At 49.9% G+C, this 16099-nt stretch overlaps 1 protein-coding gene across 6 annotated transcripts in view; it reads left to right on the top strand.

The window, feature by feature from the left end:
* The window catches only part of GNAS (GNAS complex locus), a gene marked incomplete at its 5' end in the record, with an annotated part of 50122 nt that extends 44085 nt beyond the window's left edge, over positions 1-6037 (top strand). For all 6 annotated transcript variants that reach the window (XM_084246438.1, XM_084246437.1, XM_084246436.1 and 3 more), the window contains 10 exons: positions 243-297; positions 374-493; positions 1428-1525; positions 3717-3771; positions 3901-3974; positions 4084-4142; positions 4254-4374; positions 4556-4686; positions 4940-5007; positions 5252-6037. In XM_084246438.1, the coding sequence (XP_084102564.1) occupies positions 243-297; positions 374-493; positions 1428-1525; positions 3717-3771; positions 3901-3974; positions 4084-4142; positions 4254-4374; positions 4556-4686; positions 4940-5007; positions 5252-5398 (928 nt within the window). In that variant the 3' untranslated portion in view covers positions 5399-6037. The remainder of the gene's footprint in view (positions 1-242; positions 298-373; positions 494-1427; positions 1526-3716; positions 3772-3900; positions 3975-4083; positions 4143-4253; positions 4375-4555; positions 4687-4939; positions 5008-5251) is intronic.
* Between the last annotated feature and the right edge of the window lie 10062 nt (positions 6038-16099).

The raw sequence follows: 16099 nt of genomic DNA, 5'->3' as shown, positions 1-16099 counted from the left end.
CACTTGCGGTACAGTGGTCTCCGTCATGATCTCGATGCCTTTCCGCCCCCACCAGGTGCCTTTGGTACACACTGGGGCGGTGACGATCTGAAACCGATTCAGGGACCTCCATTTGCACAGATCTGAACCCACAACTCCTTCAAGAACAGAATACTATGCTTTTAGTGGGCAAGACTTGGCTAAAGTGGCCCTGCTGGCCCACGTGATGCAATATGGTCTTTTTCTTTTCCATCCCACTGCAGTGAGAAGGCCGCCAAAGTGCAGGACATCAAGAACAACCTGAAGGAGGCCATCGAAGTAGGTGCTCACACCCCTCCCCGCCCCCACCCCTCCCCCAGGGCAGCCCCTCACCTCTCTGCCCTGTCGCTTGCAGACCATTGTGGCCGCCATGAGCAACCTGGTGCCCCCCGTGGAGCTGGCAAACCCTGAGAACCAGTTCAGAGTGGACTACATCCTGAGCGTGATGAACGTCCCCGACTTTGACTTCCCTCCCGTAAGCTAAGCCCTGGGTGGGTGGGCCAGGTCCCTGGGACCCCATGGCACAGGGGGCACCACCGGGTTTGCTCAGCGCCCACCTGTGTGTCACATAGGAGCGGAGGGACACTCGCCCAGGCATGTGTGTCAGAGTTGAGTGCATTCTGGTGACATTCATTCTTAGGATGACACTCATTCTAGAAGGATCCTTAGAATTTCAAAACAATCACAGGCCTGGCGCACCCTCCCACAGCCACAGCACGCCCTGACGTTGCAGTCCTTACGATCGGAGCTCTGATGAGGGAAACAGCCCTCGCAGACCCCTGGGCGCCCGCACCCCAGCCACACACTGCAACTGCGACAGGGTGGTCCCCAGGAAAAGGGGAGCTGCCAGGTTCCCTGCCCCACCCACGTTCCCAGTTAGTCCAAGAGAAGGCGCCCCCACAATTCACCTAAATCCTAAGTCGTGGGTCTCCTGGCCGGCCCTAGTTGCCGAGCCTGAGGCTGCTGACCCGCACGGGTCTGCTCCATAAAGAGCGAGATGCTTTCGGGCGCCGGCGCCGGCGCGGATGCCCCGCACGGGCCTGCTGCGGCCTCTGGCCAGCGCCCATCACAGCCCCCCCGATGGCCGGGATGTGGCGCCCCTGAGGCTCACAAGTGACATTCCGTGCCCTCACACTGAGTCCCTCCTGGGCGCGGGCCACCGCACCTTCTGGGGGAAGACACGGGCCTCCCCGGCTCCGCTGCACCCCCGGGGAAAATAGGGGCGGGGGATACCCAGAGCCGGCCCGTCAGCAGGAGCAGGGGCGACCCATGCCGCGCGGAGAGGCCGGGCTGCCCGGGCTCCCTGGCCGCATCCGCACCCTGCCCGGCGCAGGGGGCGCGGGCCCGGGCCTGGGCGGCGCGGGGCGCGGGGCAGCGGGGCGCTGACCCCCCCGTGTGTTCCCCTGCAGGAATTCTACGAGCACGCCAAGGCTCTGTGGGAGGACGAGGGCGTGCGCGCCTGCTACGAGCGCTCCAACGAGTACCAGCTGATCGACTGCGCGCAGTAGTGAGTGCGCCCCGCGCGCGGCCCCCCCACCCCCGTCCCCAGGCGCCCCAAGTCGGGGCCGGGGGCTCCTTCCCTCGACGCCACCCCACCTGCACTTAGAAAGTTCTGGTCTGGGTCACTTGCTGGCTCAGGCCCTCACTGCGCTTCGAGCGCAGCGACATTATTTTACAGAAACAAGGGACGCCTGTGCGAGCAAAGCGATAATTACTTGCAGCCAAGTGTGAGGTTCAGCATTAATTAGCTGGAGGGAATAGCCCGATGGACCCGAGCATCTGGGGAGATGTGCAGCCCCCGCCCCGCCCCGCCCCGGGACATGGCAGCGCTGAGTGTCCTGCGAGAGCCGGGGGAGCCCCAGGACGAAGGCGCCTCCTCCTGAGTGGCCGCCAGGCTTGGCTCGTCCAGATCGGGGGCGCATGGCCGCCAGGGTCCCCCCGGGGTTCTGGGGCGCCCCAAGCCTGGGAACTTCAGTGGGAACTAAGTGGAAGGCCAGGAGGGAGGACGGGGAGCAGGTCCTCGGGCGCGGCCTGGGTCGGGGGGACCGCGGGGTCCCCCCCGCCACTGCCACGGGAAGCGCCTCGAGCGTCTCCCACCCGCCCCGGGCGGCCCGGTGCCTGGACCCGCTTGGACCCGCTTGGACGGGCCCAAGGGGCAGAAAAACAGCCCCTCGCCGGCCCGGGCCGCCCCGCCCGTCCAGCGAAGTCCCTGGTTTTCTCCAAAGTTCGGGCTGGAAGCTGGAAGCGCTAATTATAGCAACGCCAAACAAATGGAAATCCTGGAATTGTTTGGTCTGTAGTTTGGATCCGAGTCAGAAGGGCAGGTACGGGCCGGGGGGCGCCCGGGGTGTCGGCCCGGCCGCCCCTGGAAAGGGGGTGTTCCCCGCGGGGCCACGTGCCGCCCCGCGGCTCAGAAATGGCCCCGCCGGGCGGGGAAAGTTCCCGGCCGGGCCGCGCCGAGCGCGCCGGGCCTTTAAAATGTCCGCCGGGCGCGCGGGCCGGGCCGGGCCGGGCCGGGCTGGGCCCGCGGGCGCTGGGCCGGGCCGGGCCGGGCCGGGCCGGGCCGGGCCGCCGCGCTGGGCCGGGCTGGCGGGGCTCCAGGCGGCTCTCGCAAGATTGGGGCTGAGGAGCTATTTATAGCCTTGTGGTTCTGTTGCCATGGCAACGCGCTGGCGGCCAGGGCGGCTGGAGCTATTTCTGGCCGCGCGGTAATGTCAGCCGGGAGGGCGGGGTCCCCGGCGCGGGGGCGGGGCGCGCGGGGGGAGCCCTGGGGGGACCCTTCCCCCTCGGCGGCCGGCCCGCCCCTCCCCCGCCGGCCGCCCCGACTTTCAGTTCCTGGGCCCGGCCCAGCCTCCGGGAGCGCAGGGGTGCTCCGGGCCAAGGGGGGCCGCGGGGAGGGGGGGGCCGGGGACCCCAGCCCCAGCCCCGCGGGCAGGAGGGAGCAGGCCCGGCGGGCGGAAGGGCCTGCGTGTCGCTTCCTGCCCGCCCGCCCGGGCGGGAGGCCTCCGTGCCAGCCGCCTTTGTTCTGGGCCCTGAGTGAGATTCTTAAAAAGTAGAAGGAAGGGAAGGGACACCCACCCTGGAGCCGCGGAACAGCCCCTCCCCGCGGGGCGGGGACTCTGCTGCGACGGCCACCATTTTCTGTGTGTGTCTCTCTTTTTTGAAAGATGTATTTATTCATGCACACAAGAGCTGGGGTGCAGGCCAGAGGTGGGGGGTGAGAGGACTCACCAGAGACAGCGGGGAGCAGAACAGGCAGACGGACTGAGATCCACTGCTGGGGGGAGCAGCGGGGAGACAGGAGGGTCTGCTGCGCCCGGGTGGGCAGCTCCCTGGCGGGTGGGCAGCTCCCTGGCGGGGGATAGCTTCAGGTTGCGTCTTAACCCTTGCGCCACCAGGGAGGGCCTGTGTGTTTTTTCACATGAAGTGACACCAAGTATATAATTTTAAAATGACTTGCCATTTTAGGCAAAGCCAAACAATTCAAAGTTTTAAACTTTTTGGTTAAAATTAAGAACAGAGCCCCCACTGTCCCCTGCTGAGCCTGCGGGCCAGGGCCCCTGTGAGTCCAGCCCGCTGCTGTTTCTTGATCCCACCAGTCCCCCAGATAACAGTCATCTTGAATTTTCATTAAAAAAGAAAATTTGCCTTGGGCCTGAGCTCTCTGAACACCCCCATGTGTCTGTCTTTCCTCCCAGCTTCCTGGACAAGATTGATGTCATCAAGCAGGCTGACTATGTGCCTAGCGACCAGGTGAGCGTGGGTCTCGCAGCGGGGACCTGGGGCCCTCCTTGTCAGATAGTCAAGCTTCTTGCTCCCCGTTGGTGATTATTAACATGTCATTGGTTTCCATGAGGTCCACTGACCCAGGTTTCATTTTAGGACCTGCTCCGCTGCCGCGTCCTGACTTCTGGAATCTTTGAGACCAAATTCCAGGTGGACAAAGTCAACTTCCAGTAAGTAGATGGCTTCCATTTATTTAAAAAACAAGTTAAAGTTGCTGCTTACAGAGGGGTGGGCCAGAGTCGGTTCTTTGGACTTACCAGGCCCTCTTCTCTCCCACAGCATGTTCGATGTGGGCGGCCAGCGCGATGAACGCCGCAAGTGGATCCAGTGCTTCAATGGTATGGACCCCAGGCATTCTGTGCTCCTTGAGAACATTCTGCTTTCTTAATTGCTGAGGGTCAGTATCTATCCCTTTTAATGTGCATTGCTTTTGCTTTCCTCTGCTGAAGATGTGACTGCCATCATCTTCGTGGTGGCCAGCAGCAGCTACAACATGGTCATCCGGGAGGACAACCAGACCAACCGCCTGCAGGAGGCTCTGAACCTCTTCAAGAGCATCTGGAACAACAGGTGTGTGGAGAGAGCCCGGGCTGCCTCCCCTTCACTGATCTCAGCCCCCCAGGCCTGCCTCCCCTCACTAATCTCAGCCTGCACAATAGAATCTTGTGCAAGTCTTTGTGCAAGCATCTCAATGCCCTGCAGAAGGAATGGAGCCTTTTTCTGGGCCTTAAACCTTCATCCCTTTCTGCAGATGGCTGCGCACCATCTCTGTGATTCTCTTCCTCAACAAGCAAGACCTGCTTGCTGAGAAAGTCCTCGCTGGAAAATCGAAAATTGAGGACTACTTTCCAGAATTTGCTCGCTACACTACTCCTGAGGATGGTGAGTATGACCTCCCACGTTGACTCGGACACCTCCCGGCTCACAGGTGCTACGCGGTCACACCTTTGTTAGAAATTCCCATTCTCCCCACTGCCAAGCCATAAAAGACCCATACGGAGAGCAATCCCAATTTATTCCCCCTTATTTACTTATGAAGAAATCCCAAAAGTTAAGGGGTACCAGGATGCCAGCCATCTAGCTTTGCTCTAGCCTGTTAATTATCTTAATCAACAAAATCTTCTGTTCTTTGCAGCTACTCCCGAGCCCGGAGAGGACCCACGCGTGACCCGGGCCAAGTACTTCATCCGCGACGAATTCCTGGTGAGTGCTTACTGTGTCGGGTTCTCTCTCTCTCTCTCAGGGCATTCCCTGATTTTAACTTTGGGGATTAAACTATCCAGTGCTTCAGTTTTCTTTCACCCATAGTCCATGTGAAAGTTTTATGCCCCTTAATGTAACACGGGTGGCTGGTCACCAGTCCCGGGTAGGCCCCTGGTAGACGGGCCCACTAGAATAGGAAGTTCCCGGAGAGGTGGCTGACCTTGTGCCCGTGTTTGTGCCACAGAGAATCAGCACGGCCAGCGGAGACGGGCGCCACTACTGCTATCCTCACTTCACCTGCGCCGTGGACACTGAGAACATCCGGCGCGTGTTCAATGACTGCCGCGACATCATCCAGCGCATGCACCTGCGCCAGTACGAGCTGCTCTAAGAAGGGAACCCCAAATTTAATTAGAGCCTTAAGCACAATTAATTAAGAGTGAAACGTAATTGTACACGCAGTTAATCACCCACCATAGGGCATGATTAACAAAGCAACCTTTCCTTTCCCCCGAGTGATCTTGCAAAACCCCCTTTTCCCTTCTGCTTGCTTAAATATTCCAAATTTAGAAAGCTTAAGGCGGCCTACAGACAAAAAGGAAAAGAAAAAGAAAAAGGCCACAAAAGTTCCCTCTCTCTTTCAGTAAAAAAAATAAAAGCAGCAAACAGAATTAAAGAAATGAAATAAAAGAAATAAATAAAACAAATAAATATTGTCTTGTGCAGCATTAAAAAATCAAAATAAAAATTAAATGTGAGCAAAAGAATGTGACTCCAGTGGGTTATTTGCGACTTCGCCCATTTGCAAACACCCATTGTTTCTTGTTTTATCTGTCAAAATTTCCGAGGCAGACCCCTTGTTGACGTGATAAGGCCCGAGGTTACAGTGGGTGTAAAGTCTTGCCACATTTCTTGTTGACTTAATCTTTGGGGTTCTGAGAAAACAATTGGATGGTACAAAAAGTCTCCTCTTGTCCTCCCAAACCAGTGTCCCATAGTTAACCAGTTGGCCCCATCAAAGAACCGTACACTCTGCTCATTTTTGTCCTATCTGGAGATCCTACTACCGCACACCTTGACTTGTCACACAGTGCGTCCATTCACCCACAGTCATCCCGTAACAGAGGCCGGGATTTCTTGCTCTCGGTCCAGCTTTAAGCTATGGAGTCATTATGAATGGAGGCAATTACAGTGTTTCAAATCAGTCAGGGAAAGTGAATTATTCAAGAAATGGTTCCCCATGTTTATAGACGTCAAATCCGTGCATGCTTTTTATCTCAGAGTCTCATTTGTCCATTCTGTAGTACAGCAGGGGGGGTGGGTGGGGCTGCATGGGAATGGAGCAAGAGCTATCAAAGACAAAGATGGTGTTGAAACAGCCATTTGGGGAATAATTTTAACCCAGATCCCTACCTCATTCCATGTAACAAAATGAACACTGGATTTTCAATCATATGTTTAAATAAAAAAAGAAGTCTTTGTTTATACCAAGCTTCTCTAAACATGATCTAAGATTCAAAAGCCATAAAAGGGGTTGGGGAAGGGCTACATAAATTTAAATCACATATAGCACAAGACATGAACAGGGTGGGGCGGGGGGGATGCAACTGGATGCAAATACGCAACAACTGTTAGGTTACCTAATAAGCAAAGAACTCTTAAGAAACTTAAGCAAACCCATCACAAAAATAGGCGAAGTACATGAACATGTAGTCTACTTTGGAAAAAAAAAGACAAACATTGGGAGATATGTCGAACCCCGCTCATAATGAAATACAGATAAACTACTGCCGCGTTGGGGGAGGGGTGATTATCAACGGGCCCCATCTTATGAAGCCCGGATGGGCTGTGGCTTGGATCAAAGGTCCAGTTGGGCTCCCTACTCTGTCACCCCCAGGCTCATCCCTTAAACTGCTGTCACCCAATGAGTGACTTCCTTGATGGAGGGGAACAGACTAGTTTGCCACCCACGTTCATCACTGCAACCTCTGAAACAGGCCAAAGGGGATATTAATCAGGTTGATTCGATAATTCTGCCCCCATCCCATCCACCTGGTGTTCTATTTTCCAAATTTAATTAGTCCCCGCCAAATTAATCATTCAGCATACATCGCTCACTAGAGTTCAGCAAAATGAGCTCCAGAAAGGGCAGAGCAAGTAAAAAATACCCCATCTCTATAACCCTTCACAAAGCTTCCTCTGCAGTAAATACAGTTCACATAAAAATTGTGTGCTAGCTATGGAACATCCCAAATTAACATAAAATGCCCCAAATTGACATAATCTATACATGTCCCTATGTGAAATCTTATAATTCTCCCAAATATCCCAAATAAACACACCTAAAACCTGGGTACCACCTTTCAAGTTAAACTGTAAGACCAACCCACCATGAACACACCCATCATCAACTAAAGGCTTTACAAACGGAAAATAAAGGTTCAACATCAGTCCACTGCCCCTTTTCCAAGATGGCCACCTGTATGCCCCTCCTACACTGATATTCTAGAACCTCCTCTAAATAATTTCTTCCAAGATGGTCACCAGTACCTACATACCCCCTATAGATATATTAGCCTCTTCTCTGAATAATCTTTTCCAAGATGGCTGACTGTATGCCCCTCCTACATGGAAATTCTGGAACTTTCTCTACATAAACTCTTACAAAATGGCTGCGTATATGCCCCTCCTACATGGAAATTCTGGAACCTTCTCTACATAAACTCTTACAAGATGGCTGCCTATATGCCCCTCCTACATGGAAATTCTGGAACCTTCTCTACATAAACTCTTACAAGATGGCTGCCTATATGCCCCTCCTACATGGAAATTCTGGAACTTTCTCTACATAAACTCTTACAAAATGGCTGCGTATATGCCCCTCCTACATGGAAATTCTGGAACCTTCTCTACATAAACTCTTACAAAATGGCTGCCTATATGCCCCTCCTACATGGAAATTCTGGAACCTTCTCTACATAAACTCTTACAAGATGGCTGCCTATATGCCCCTCCTACATGGAAATTCTGGAACCTTCTCTACATAAACTCTTACAAGATGGCTGACTGTATGCCCCTCCTACATGGAAATTCTGGAACCTTCTCTACATAAACTCTTACAAGATGGCTGCCTATATGCCCCTCCTACATGGAAATTCTGGAGCTTTCTCTACATAAACTCTTACAAAATGGCTGCCTATATGCCCCTCCTACATGGAAATTCTGGAATCTTCTCTTAATTATCTCTTCCAAGATTACTGCATATATGTTCTTCCTACACGGAAATTCTAGAGCCTTCTCTGAATAAGCCACAAGTTGCCCTAACACTAGCCTCATGCACATCCATCCAAAAATAGAAAACAAATTCCAAGCTCACAGAGGAGTTATACCAAAGAAAATGATACCCCAGAATGTTTCCTCCTCCACCTCCCTGTTCAAAAGTGGCCAAGCCCTCATGATAACTTCTAAAGAGTGTATGAAGTCAGCTGCCTAGCACCTGCTCTGTCCTGCTCACTGACCAATGAGAGAGTTTAGCTGTTGCTGCATTTTACCAGTGAGAAAAAGGAGGCATAGAGAGGCCAGAGTAACTTGACCCAGCAGACATGGCAAGGAAAACAGCATTCAAACTTGTGTAGTCAAAGCCTGCTACTTGACCTCAACACGATATTGACCCTTTGGAAGATACAGAAAAAAAGGTACCCTCGATTTCTCTTCTGGATGCCCATTGCCAGCAGCCCATGACCTAGGCCCTGAGGAGGAATCCTGCACAGCTGGGGTGGGGGTGGGGTTGTTCTGGGCCCCTGCTGAGGGCGGAGGTGGTGCTGTCTTCCCAGCCAGTCAGGGCTTTGCCAAGGGGACCCTCCATTCACTCAGTTGTGTCTGAAGGTTCCTTTCCTCCCTTAGGATTCGTCCTTTCTACCAAGAACATTTTCGTTTCTGCTTCCCTTTGACCTGCCACCAAACATAACTTTTATAGGGTTCCTTTGAAATCTAAATTCTAGAATCTTTAGGAAGTCAAAAAAATCATTAAGAATTTCTCCTAAATTTTCTGCCGTAAGAAGCCATTGGTTTTTAAAATTTTAGTTGAATTTCACATCAATGTTCAAAAGCAAGACATTTTCCTAAAGGTAACAATTTGTGTCACACTTTTAAAAGGGGTTTAGGCCAAATACCATAAATAAGTACTAATGAAGCCCAGTATAAAGAGGGTCTAGATTTGGTCAGAATTTTTATCCATCTTAACTTGTACCTAAATGTGGGAAACTTTGACCAAAAGAAGTGGCTCCCCCGCACAGCCCTCGGATGGCACAGGGCGGCCGCTCAGAACGGCTCTGGGGGCACCTCAAGTCTTCCTGCTCATGTGGCTGGTGAGGGCACAGCTCTCTGAGGGCTTATCCTCTTTACCAAATAAATAATCACAGATGTTGGCCAGGTCCCTGAGCTAGTGAAGAGATTGGGGGGTGGGAAGTGGGAGCTATGTGGGCAGGGAGGGAGGTCCTCCTGGAGGAGGTGACTGTTCTTACGGAAATGCAAAGAACAAGGAGCCACACAGGTGTGAGGCGCTTACACCACAACTTTCTATGAACACTAGCATGAAACTAGCATAATTCACACTCCCGGGCCCCTGCCATGGGTCAGGCCTGATTCTAGGCCCTTGATATGAATGATCTCATTTAATCTCCTTGAAACCCTATGAGCTTGTACCCTGTCTTCTGTACAAGACGGGCCCCATCTGTCCCCCACTGCCCAAAAATGAAAAAGATAAATTAAATACAAAACATTGTGAATAATTTATGCAAATTATGCTCTAAGAACGATTACACGAAAAACACCATTGTAATAACCACTTAATGTGAATAATTGCTACCCAGGTTCCTATTTTAGAGTTGGGGAATTTGTGTCTCTAGGATAATTTTCCTGTGTTTAAACATTTAAGACTGTGAATATACTGTGAATACTGGTTTTGCCTACCTTAGTCTCTGTCTCAGCTTAGGATGTGTTCTGCAAACGACAGACCCCGGAGTGACACCACTCGGTGCTTGTATCTCGCTCCCCTAGGATGATGGCAAGGCCAGGGCCCCGTTATTCTCTTGGCTCCTCTGGCATGGTTGTGAGATGGTATCACGTCTTAGCCCAGGGCAGGCAGGAGAGGAACAGGACGGGCTGGCCAACTCTCTCTTTTATCAGGAATGCGAAGTCTTTCGTAGCTGTCTCCTTCCAGTCTCCTCGCCATGTGAAATACACACAGATCCTAGATCACAAGATAAACAGATAGTTAGACTGACAGAAAAGTACAGCTCAGTATGACTATCTATCTCTCTCTCTCTCACACACACACACACACACACACACACGCATGCACACACGCACGCAGACAATGCTCTCACACACAAGGATTCAGTCAGTTTCCTGCTACGTAGACCTTGTAGATGCAACATCTATAGAGATAGAGCCGAGGCCTGTAGTTGTAAAGGGCTAGGGGAGAAAACAGGTCAAAGGAAGAAGCCTCACCATCCAATGTTAAGGCATGGATTTGCATAGTTCTATGCAAGAAAGTTTGAAAACCTAGAAGCACGTACCTTCCCCCCTGAAATACTCTTTATCAAAATTGGAGAGATAAAAAACAACAAGCAGACCAGTTGCCATAGGGAAAAAATATCTACAGCTCTTAAATGGAGGGCCTGTGACCTCGGGCTCTGAGCTAGTGACTAGAGGAAGCACAAGGGAGGCTTCTGGGTACCAGTGAGTGGGGGTCTGTTTCTTGACCTGCACGCTGATTAAACACATATATTTCATTGCTGATTAAAGAAATAGCTTCCATCTGAGAAAATTCACAGAGCTACACACCTATGATTTGCGAGGTTTTCATAGATATACTCTACCTAAAGTTTTTTTGTAAGAAGGAAAAAAGGCACCAGACCTGACAGTTTCATTAGAGAAACTAACTCACTCACTAACCCTTCAAAGATCAGATCTTCGCAACACTACTTAAATTATCCCAGCATACAGCATGCCTCCAAATAATGCTGTTTTGTCCAATATTGTACTGCTACAACATTGATGAGGGAAAAAAAAGCACACGATTGGCCTGTGTTGAGCAAAGTGATGTCACACCAGGACCTGCCTTCAGTCTATGTTATTTCAATGACGTCACCATTTCCAAGAACCTGTCAATGACATTAAGTGAAGACCAAAGTATAATCAAAGGAAATTTTCAAAATTATTTTTATTGACTTTCAAACATACCAAAGATTGCATCTGAAAACAAATTACACAGCATAGAATAGCAGTATGAAAAACTTTAAAACAGAATCCAATACTAAATTTTTTACTAAATTTTTTAAAAAGATATTTTTCCCAGGTGAAATTTAGTCTACAAATTCAAGGATGGTTCAATATGAGCAAAACAGAAGTACTCGCCACAACCAAATACCCATTTATATTTTTATAAATCCAATAAAATAGTCATAAATGGCTACTTTATTAATATGTTAATATATTAAAAAACTACATATAACCCCATATATGTCCATATCTATCCATGTATATCTAATCCCAAAACAAACATTTTATTTTATGAGGAACCTTGAAATGTTTTCCACTAGATGTGAGGAGCGAGGCAGGCGCCTCGCCTCACCTCACCATATTCTTTACCATTGTATTGGACATACAGGCCAAGTTAACTAGACACAAGAAGGCAAACAGATGGCTGAAAATTGGAGTGGAAGAAGCAAAGTATGCACAGAAAAACAGTTGCTAAAAAATGAGAAATTCAGTAAAGAAAGAATAGGTTTATGACACCAACACGCAAAAGTCAATAGTATTTCAATAATGGGTACAAAATACAGACAAAATCAACAAAACACCCAACGTGAACAATACTGAGCCGACTGGACCTCACAGCCACGCACAGAGCCAGCGCACAGTCCTGCCCAGGGCCGGGCCTTCCCAGGGCAGTCAGGGCCACCCCGGGCCTGCTGACCCCCCCTTGGGTGCCGACCAGCAGCAGCAGCCAGCGTCGGGGGCCACCAGCCGATGTGGGGGCGCAGATGACGTGGACACGGGGCTGCTGGCCGCAGACGACGTGGACATACCCGAGTCCGCGTGGGACTATCGGGCAGTGAGAGCACAGCGCGTTGGGCACGCCCGTGGAACGTCATTCAACCCTGAAGGAAGGACATCGTGCCATTATGACATGGAGAAACCGGGGTGACATCATGCCAAGTGAAATAAACTGGCCAACGAGGACAAACACTGCATGAGCTCCCTTAGAAGCAGAATCTAAAAATCAGCTCCTGGGGGCAGAGAGCAGAAGGGTCGTCCGCCAGAGTGGACAGCAGCTCACCCGGGGTGTGCTGGGCTCCAGGTACAAAGGTTCAGTTATATGATCAACTAGGGCGCACCATCGAAGGGACAGCCGTGCGGCCCAATTAATACTGTGCTGGGCACTTGAAATTCACTGAGAGGGCAGGTGTTCTAAATAAAGGGTAACTGAGAGATGGACACGTTAATTAGCACGATGGTGCCACTGTCTCTCAACAGACTCGTGTATCAGAACTGTAAGTTGGACACGTAAATGCACCTTAAATGTCATCTTTGTTGTCAATGCACCTCCGTAAAGATGAGGGAAAAAATCAATAGCACGTGAAAGGTAAAACAATTAAGCTTTTAGGGGCCTCCCTGGTAGCCTAGGGGTGAAGTCTCAGCGCCCTCACTGCTATGTCCTGAGTTCAATCCCGCCAGGGAGCTACCCACAGGGCGCAGCAGACCTCTCCTGTCTCCCCGCTGCTCCCCTCAGTGTATTTCAGTAAATCCACCTGCTCTGCCCACCCTCTCACTCCCACTCCGGGCCTACACCCCAATCTTCCATGGCAAAAAAAAAAAACAACAAACCAAAAACCACCTTTTTGGAAGCAAGTATATGTGAGTACTGGCTGGATAGGACCCACATGTTACCTGTGGTTTATGTCTCTTAAGTCTTGTTTAATTTGTAGGTTTTTGTACGTTTCTCCCTCTTTTTTCATCCTCCCCTTACAATTTGGTTGTTAAAGGAACCAGGTGGTGAGATTCTATTTTCAGTTGTGCTGTTTTATGTCTACAGTGTAGACCTATTTGGAAATCTGATTTGAATAAACCAACTTTTTTAAAAAATGATGTGTGTGGGGAAACTCAGCCGTGATGGTGTTGCACCAGTGTCGGGCCAGTGTGAGAGGGGAATCACGGTCACGCTCGTTAAGGAAATCTAACCTTTCGCATGTGCCCTTGAAACAAGCCCGGGTGGGAGGGGTGCTGGGCCTGCGCCCCGAAGCCATGGGGGTGGGGAGGGCCTTCATTTGCACTCTGCCAATTTCCACGGTACAGATCCTCCCATGGTGACTTCAAAACCTGATGGTGTGTCTCTGAAGACAGTTGTACCGTCAAGTGTTGGCAGCCAGCGCTCCGGCCACGGCGCCGGTGGGGAGGATGCAAATCAGGAGCCGCTGAGCTGGTTTTGACAGTGGATGATGGGTTCACCGGGTCATTCTCTTTAAATTTTAAAATTCAGATATAATTGACATTTAACATTGCTTTAATTTAGGAGTACCGCATAATGACTTGCTGTGTGTGTGTGTGTGTGTGTGTGTGTGTGTGTGTTGAAATGGTCACCCCAGGAAGCTTGTGAACACCCATCAGCACACCCAGGAGCATTTTCTCTCTGATGAGTTTGCAGAAGACCTGCCCGCTTAGCAATTTTCTAATATAGGAGACAACATGAACAAGATATAATCACAGTATCGTCACCATGCTGTATGTTACAACCTCACCCATTTGTGCACGCTTGACATTTTTTTAACGATTTATTCTTATTTATTTATGCATGCAAGAGCTGGGGTACAGGCCAGAGGTGTGGGGGTGAGAGGATCCCCCAGAGACAGAGTGGGGAGCAGAACAGGCAGATCTACTGAAACATACTGCTGAGGGGAGCAGCGGGGAGACGGGAGAGGTCTGCAGTGCCCTGTGGGTAGCTCCCTGGCCTGGGATCAAACTCAGGCCACAGTGGCTAGTGATGGCTTGATAGTGCAAGACTTAACCCCTGGTCCACCTGGGAGGCCCCAAGCTTGACATTTTAAGCAAAAATTTGAAAACAACAAACCATTCCAAATTTTAAGATAACACGACAGGGCTTAAAGACCCTTTACACAAACAGCTAAAGGCCCTTTAAAGCCCCATCGCATTGGGCACATCTGTGTTACCCAACATTGACACCCCCTGTGTCTGTCCTTCCTCAAGTGGCCAGTGGCGTTTGGTGGCAGATCCCATGATGGCAGTTATCCCGCCGGCTCTCAAGACAGACTGTCCTGGGTCCCTGGCGTCTGAGGGGCCTTCACTGTGGTCTCATTTGGGTAATTTGTTATGTAATGTTCTTCTTAATTTCAAACCAAAACCACTTTTATTCCACATCACAGCAGATCAGCCATAAAGACCTCCAGGCCGAGGGCCTCCCTGGTGGCACAGGTGGTTGAGCGCAGCACTGTGAAGCTGTCTGCAGCCTCTGCAGTGTGGGTTCGATTCCCAGCCAGCCAGGGAGATTCCCACATGGCACAGCAGACCCCTCAGGTCTCCCCGCTGCTCCCCTCAGCAGTGTATTTCAGTCAGTCTGCCTGTTCTGTTCCCCACTCTGTCTCTGGTGAGTCTTCTCACCCTCCCACATCTCTGGCCTGTACCCCAGGTCTTGTATTTAAAAAAAAAAAAAAAAAAAAAAAAAGACCTGCAGGTCAGAGTCACAGAGGCTCTTAAAGACACAGGGAGGTATAAGGGACAAGTCTGGCTCCTGGTACTGAAAGTTTTAAGGAAAAATTCAAGTTTTCTGCTCTTTAAAAAAAAAAAAGAATCATCACTGGAAAAGGTAGGCTAATTCTTGTCTCTAGGAACAAGAATCTAGTGCAAAAACGAACACATTTCATAAAAGAGAAGAGGCCTTTCCTTAATTAGTAACTGGAAATCTAAAAATCAGCAGATAATACAGGTTAAATTCAAAATGACAATACATCATAACAAAGCAATAAACCTTTACCATAAAATTATAGCTGATTGTACAATCGAGAAATTACCCCATATAGAATTCTATAATTGTTTCCATCTACAACCATAAACATTTCCATTATTTTCACATAGGTTTGAATATACTTATAATAGTTTCAGCAATCCATTGAAGTTTTAATAGCAGCTTATCATCTGCCTTAAGGCTTTCGCTTTTATTAAGTAGTGACAGCGGTCAGAGAGCACAGGCATCCTTGCGTGTATCTGTGACAACCCAGCTCATGCCACAAGATGCAGCCCTCAACAAAACCCATTTGTGTGCTGGAATAGCAAAAGTTCAGAATCCTGATTTTCTTCCTACATACAAAAAAGAAAGAATTCAGGGGCCTCCCTGGTGGTGCAAGGGGTTAAGCCCACACTGTGAAGCAATCCGCAGCCTCTGCAGCACGAGTTCGATCCCCGGCCGGCCAGGGAGCTACCCACATGGCGCAGCGGACCTCTCCTGTCTCCGCGCTGCTCCCCTCAGCAGTGTATCTCAGTCAGTCTGCCTGTTCTGTTCCCCACTCTGTCTCTGGTGAATCCTCTCACTTCCTGCACCTCTGGCCTGTACCCCAGCTCATAAATAAATTAATCTTTAAAAAAAAAAAAAAGAAAGGATGTGTTTTGTATCCACATACCTCAAATAAAAATGTATACTTGTAAAATTTATGTGTCACTTTTTTCAACTAGAAAATTTTAATATGGATATAGAATCAGCTCATGCACAGGTGATCAAAGCAAGGGCTTTTCCTGGTATAATTCAGTGCACTTTCTGGAACCCAAATCTTTATTGTAAGAGTTTAAATTCAGGTGAGTTTTGAGACTCTGCTTCTGTGCATGCCTCACTCTGTGCGATTCTGACAAGTTTTCTTCTGCATTTGGAGTTTTTCAAAGCTGGTTGAACACCTTGGTGACATTTAGAAGAATCCCGTCCTGCAGCCTTGCTTCTTGCTCATTTGATTCTTCCTAAAATGATATTGATACTTTGTCTCCTAACCTTAATGCCTGACAAACTTCTTTACAAAGCAAGAGA

The sequence above is a fragment of the Talpa europaea genome (assembly GCF_964194135.1).
Source record: "Talpa europaea genome assembly, chromosome: 11".
Classification (NCBI taxonomy): Eukaryota; Metazoa; Chordata; class Mammalia; order Eulipotyphla; family Talpidae; genus Talpa; species Talpa europaea.
Note: the sequence above shows the minus strand (reverse complement) of the source record. Positions and strands in the feature narration are given on the sequence as shown.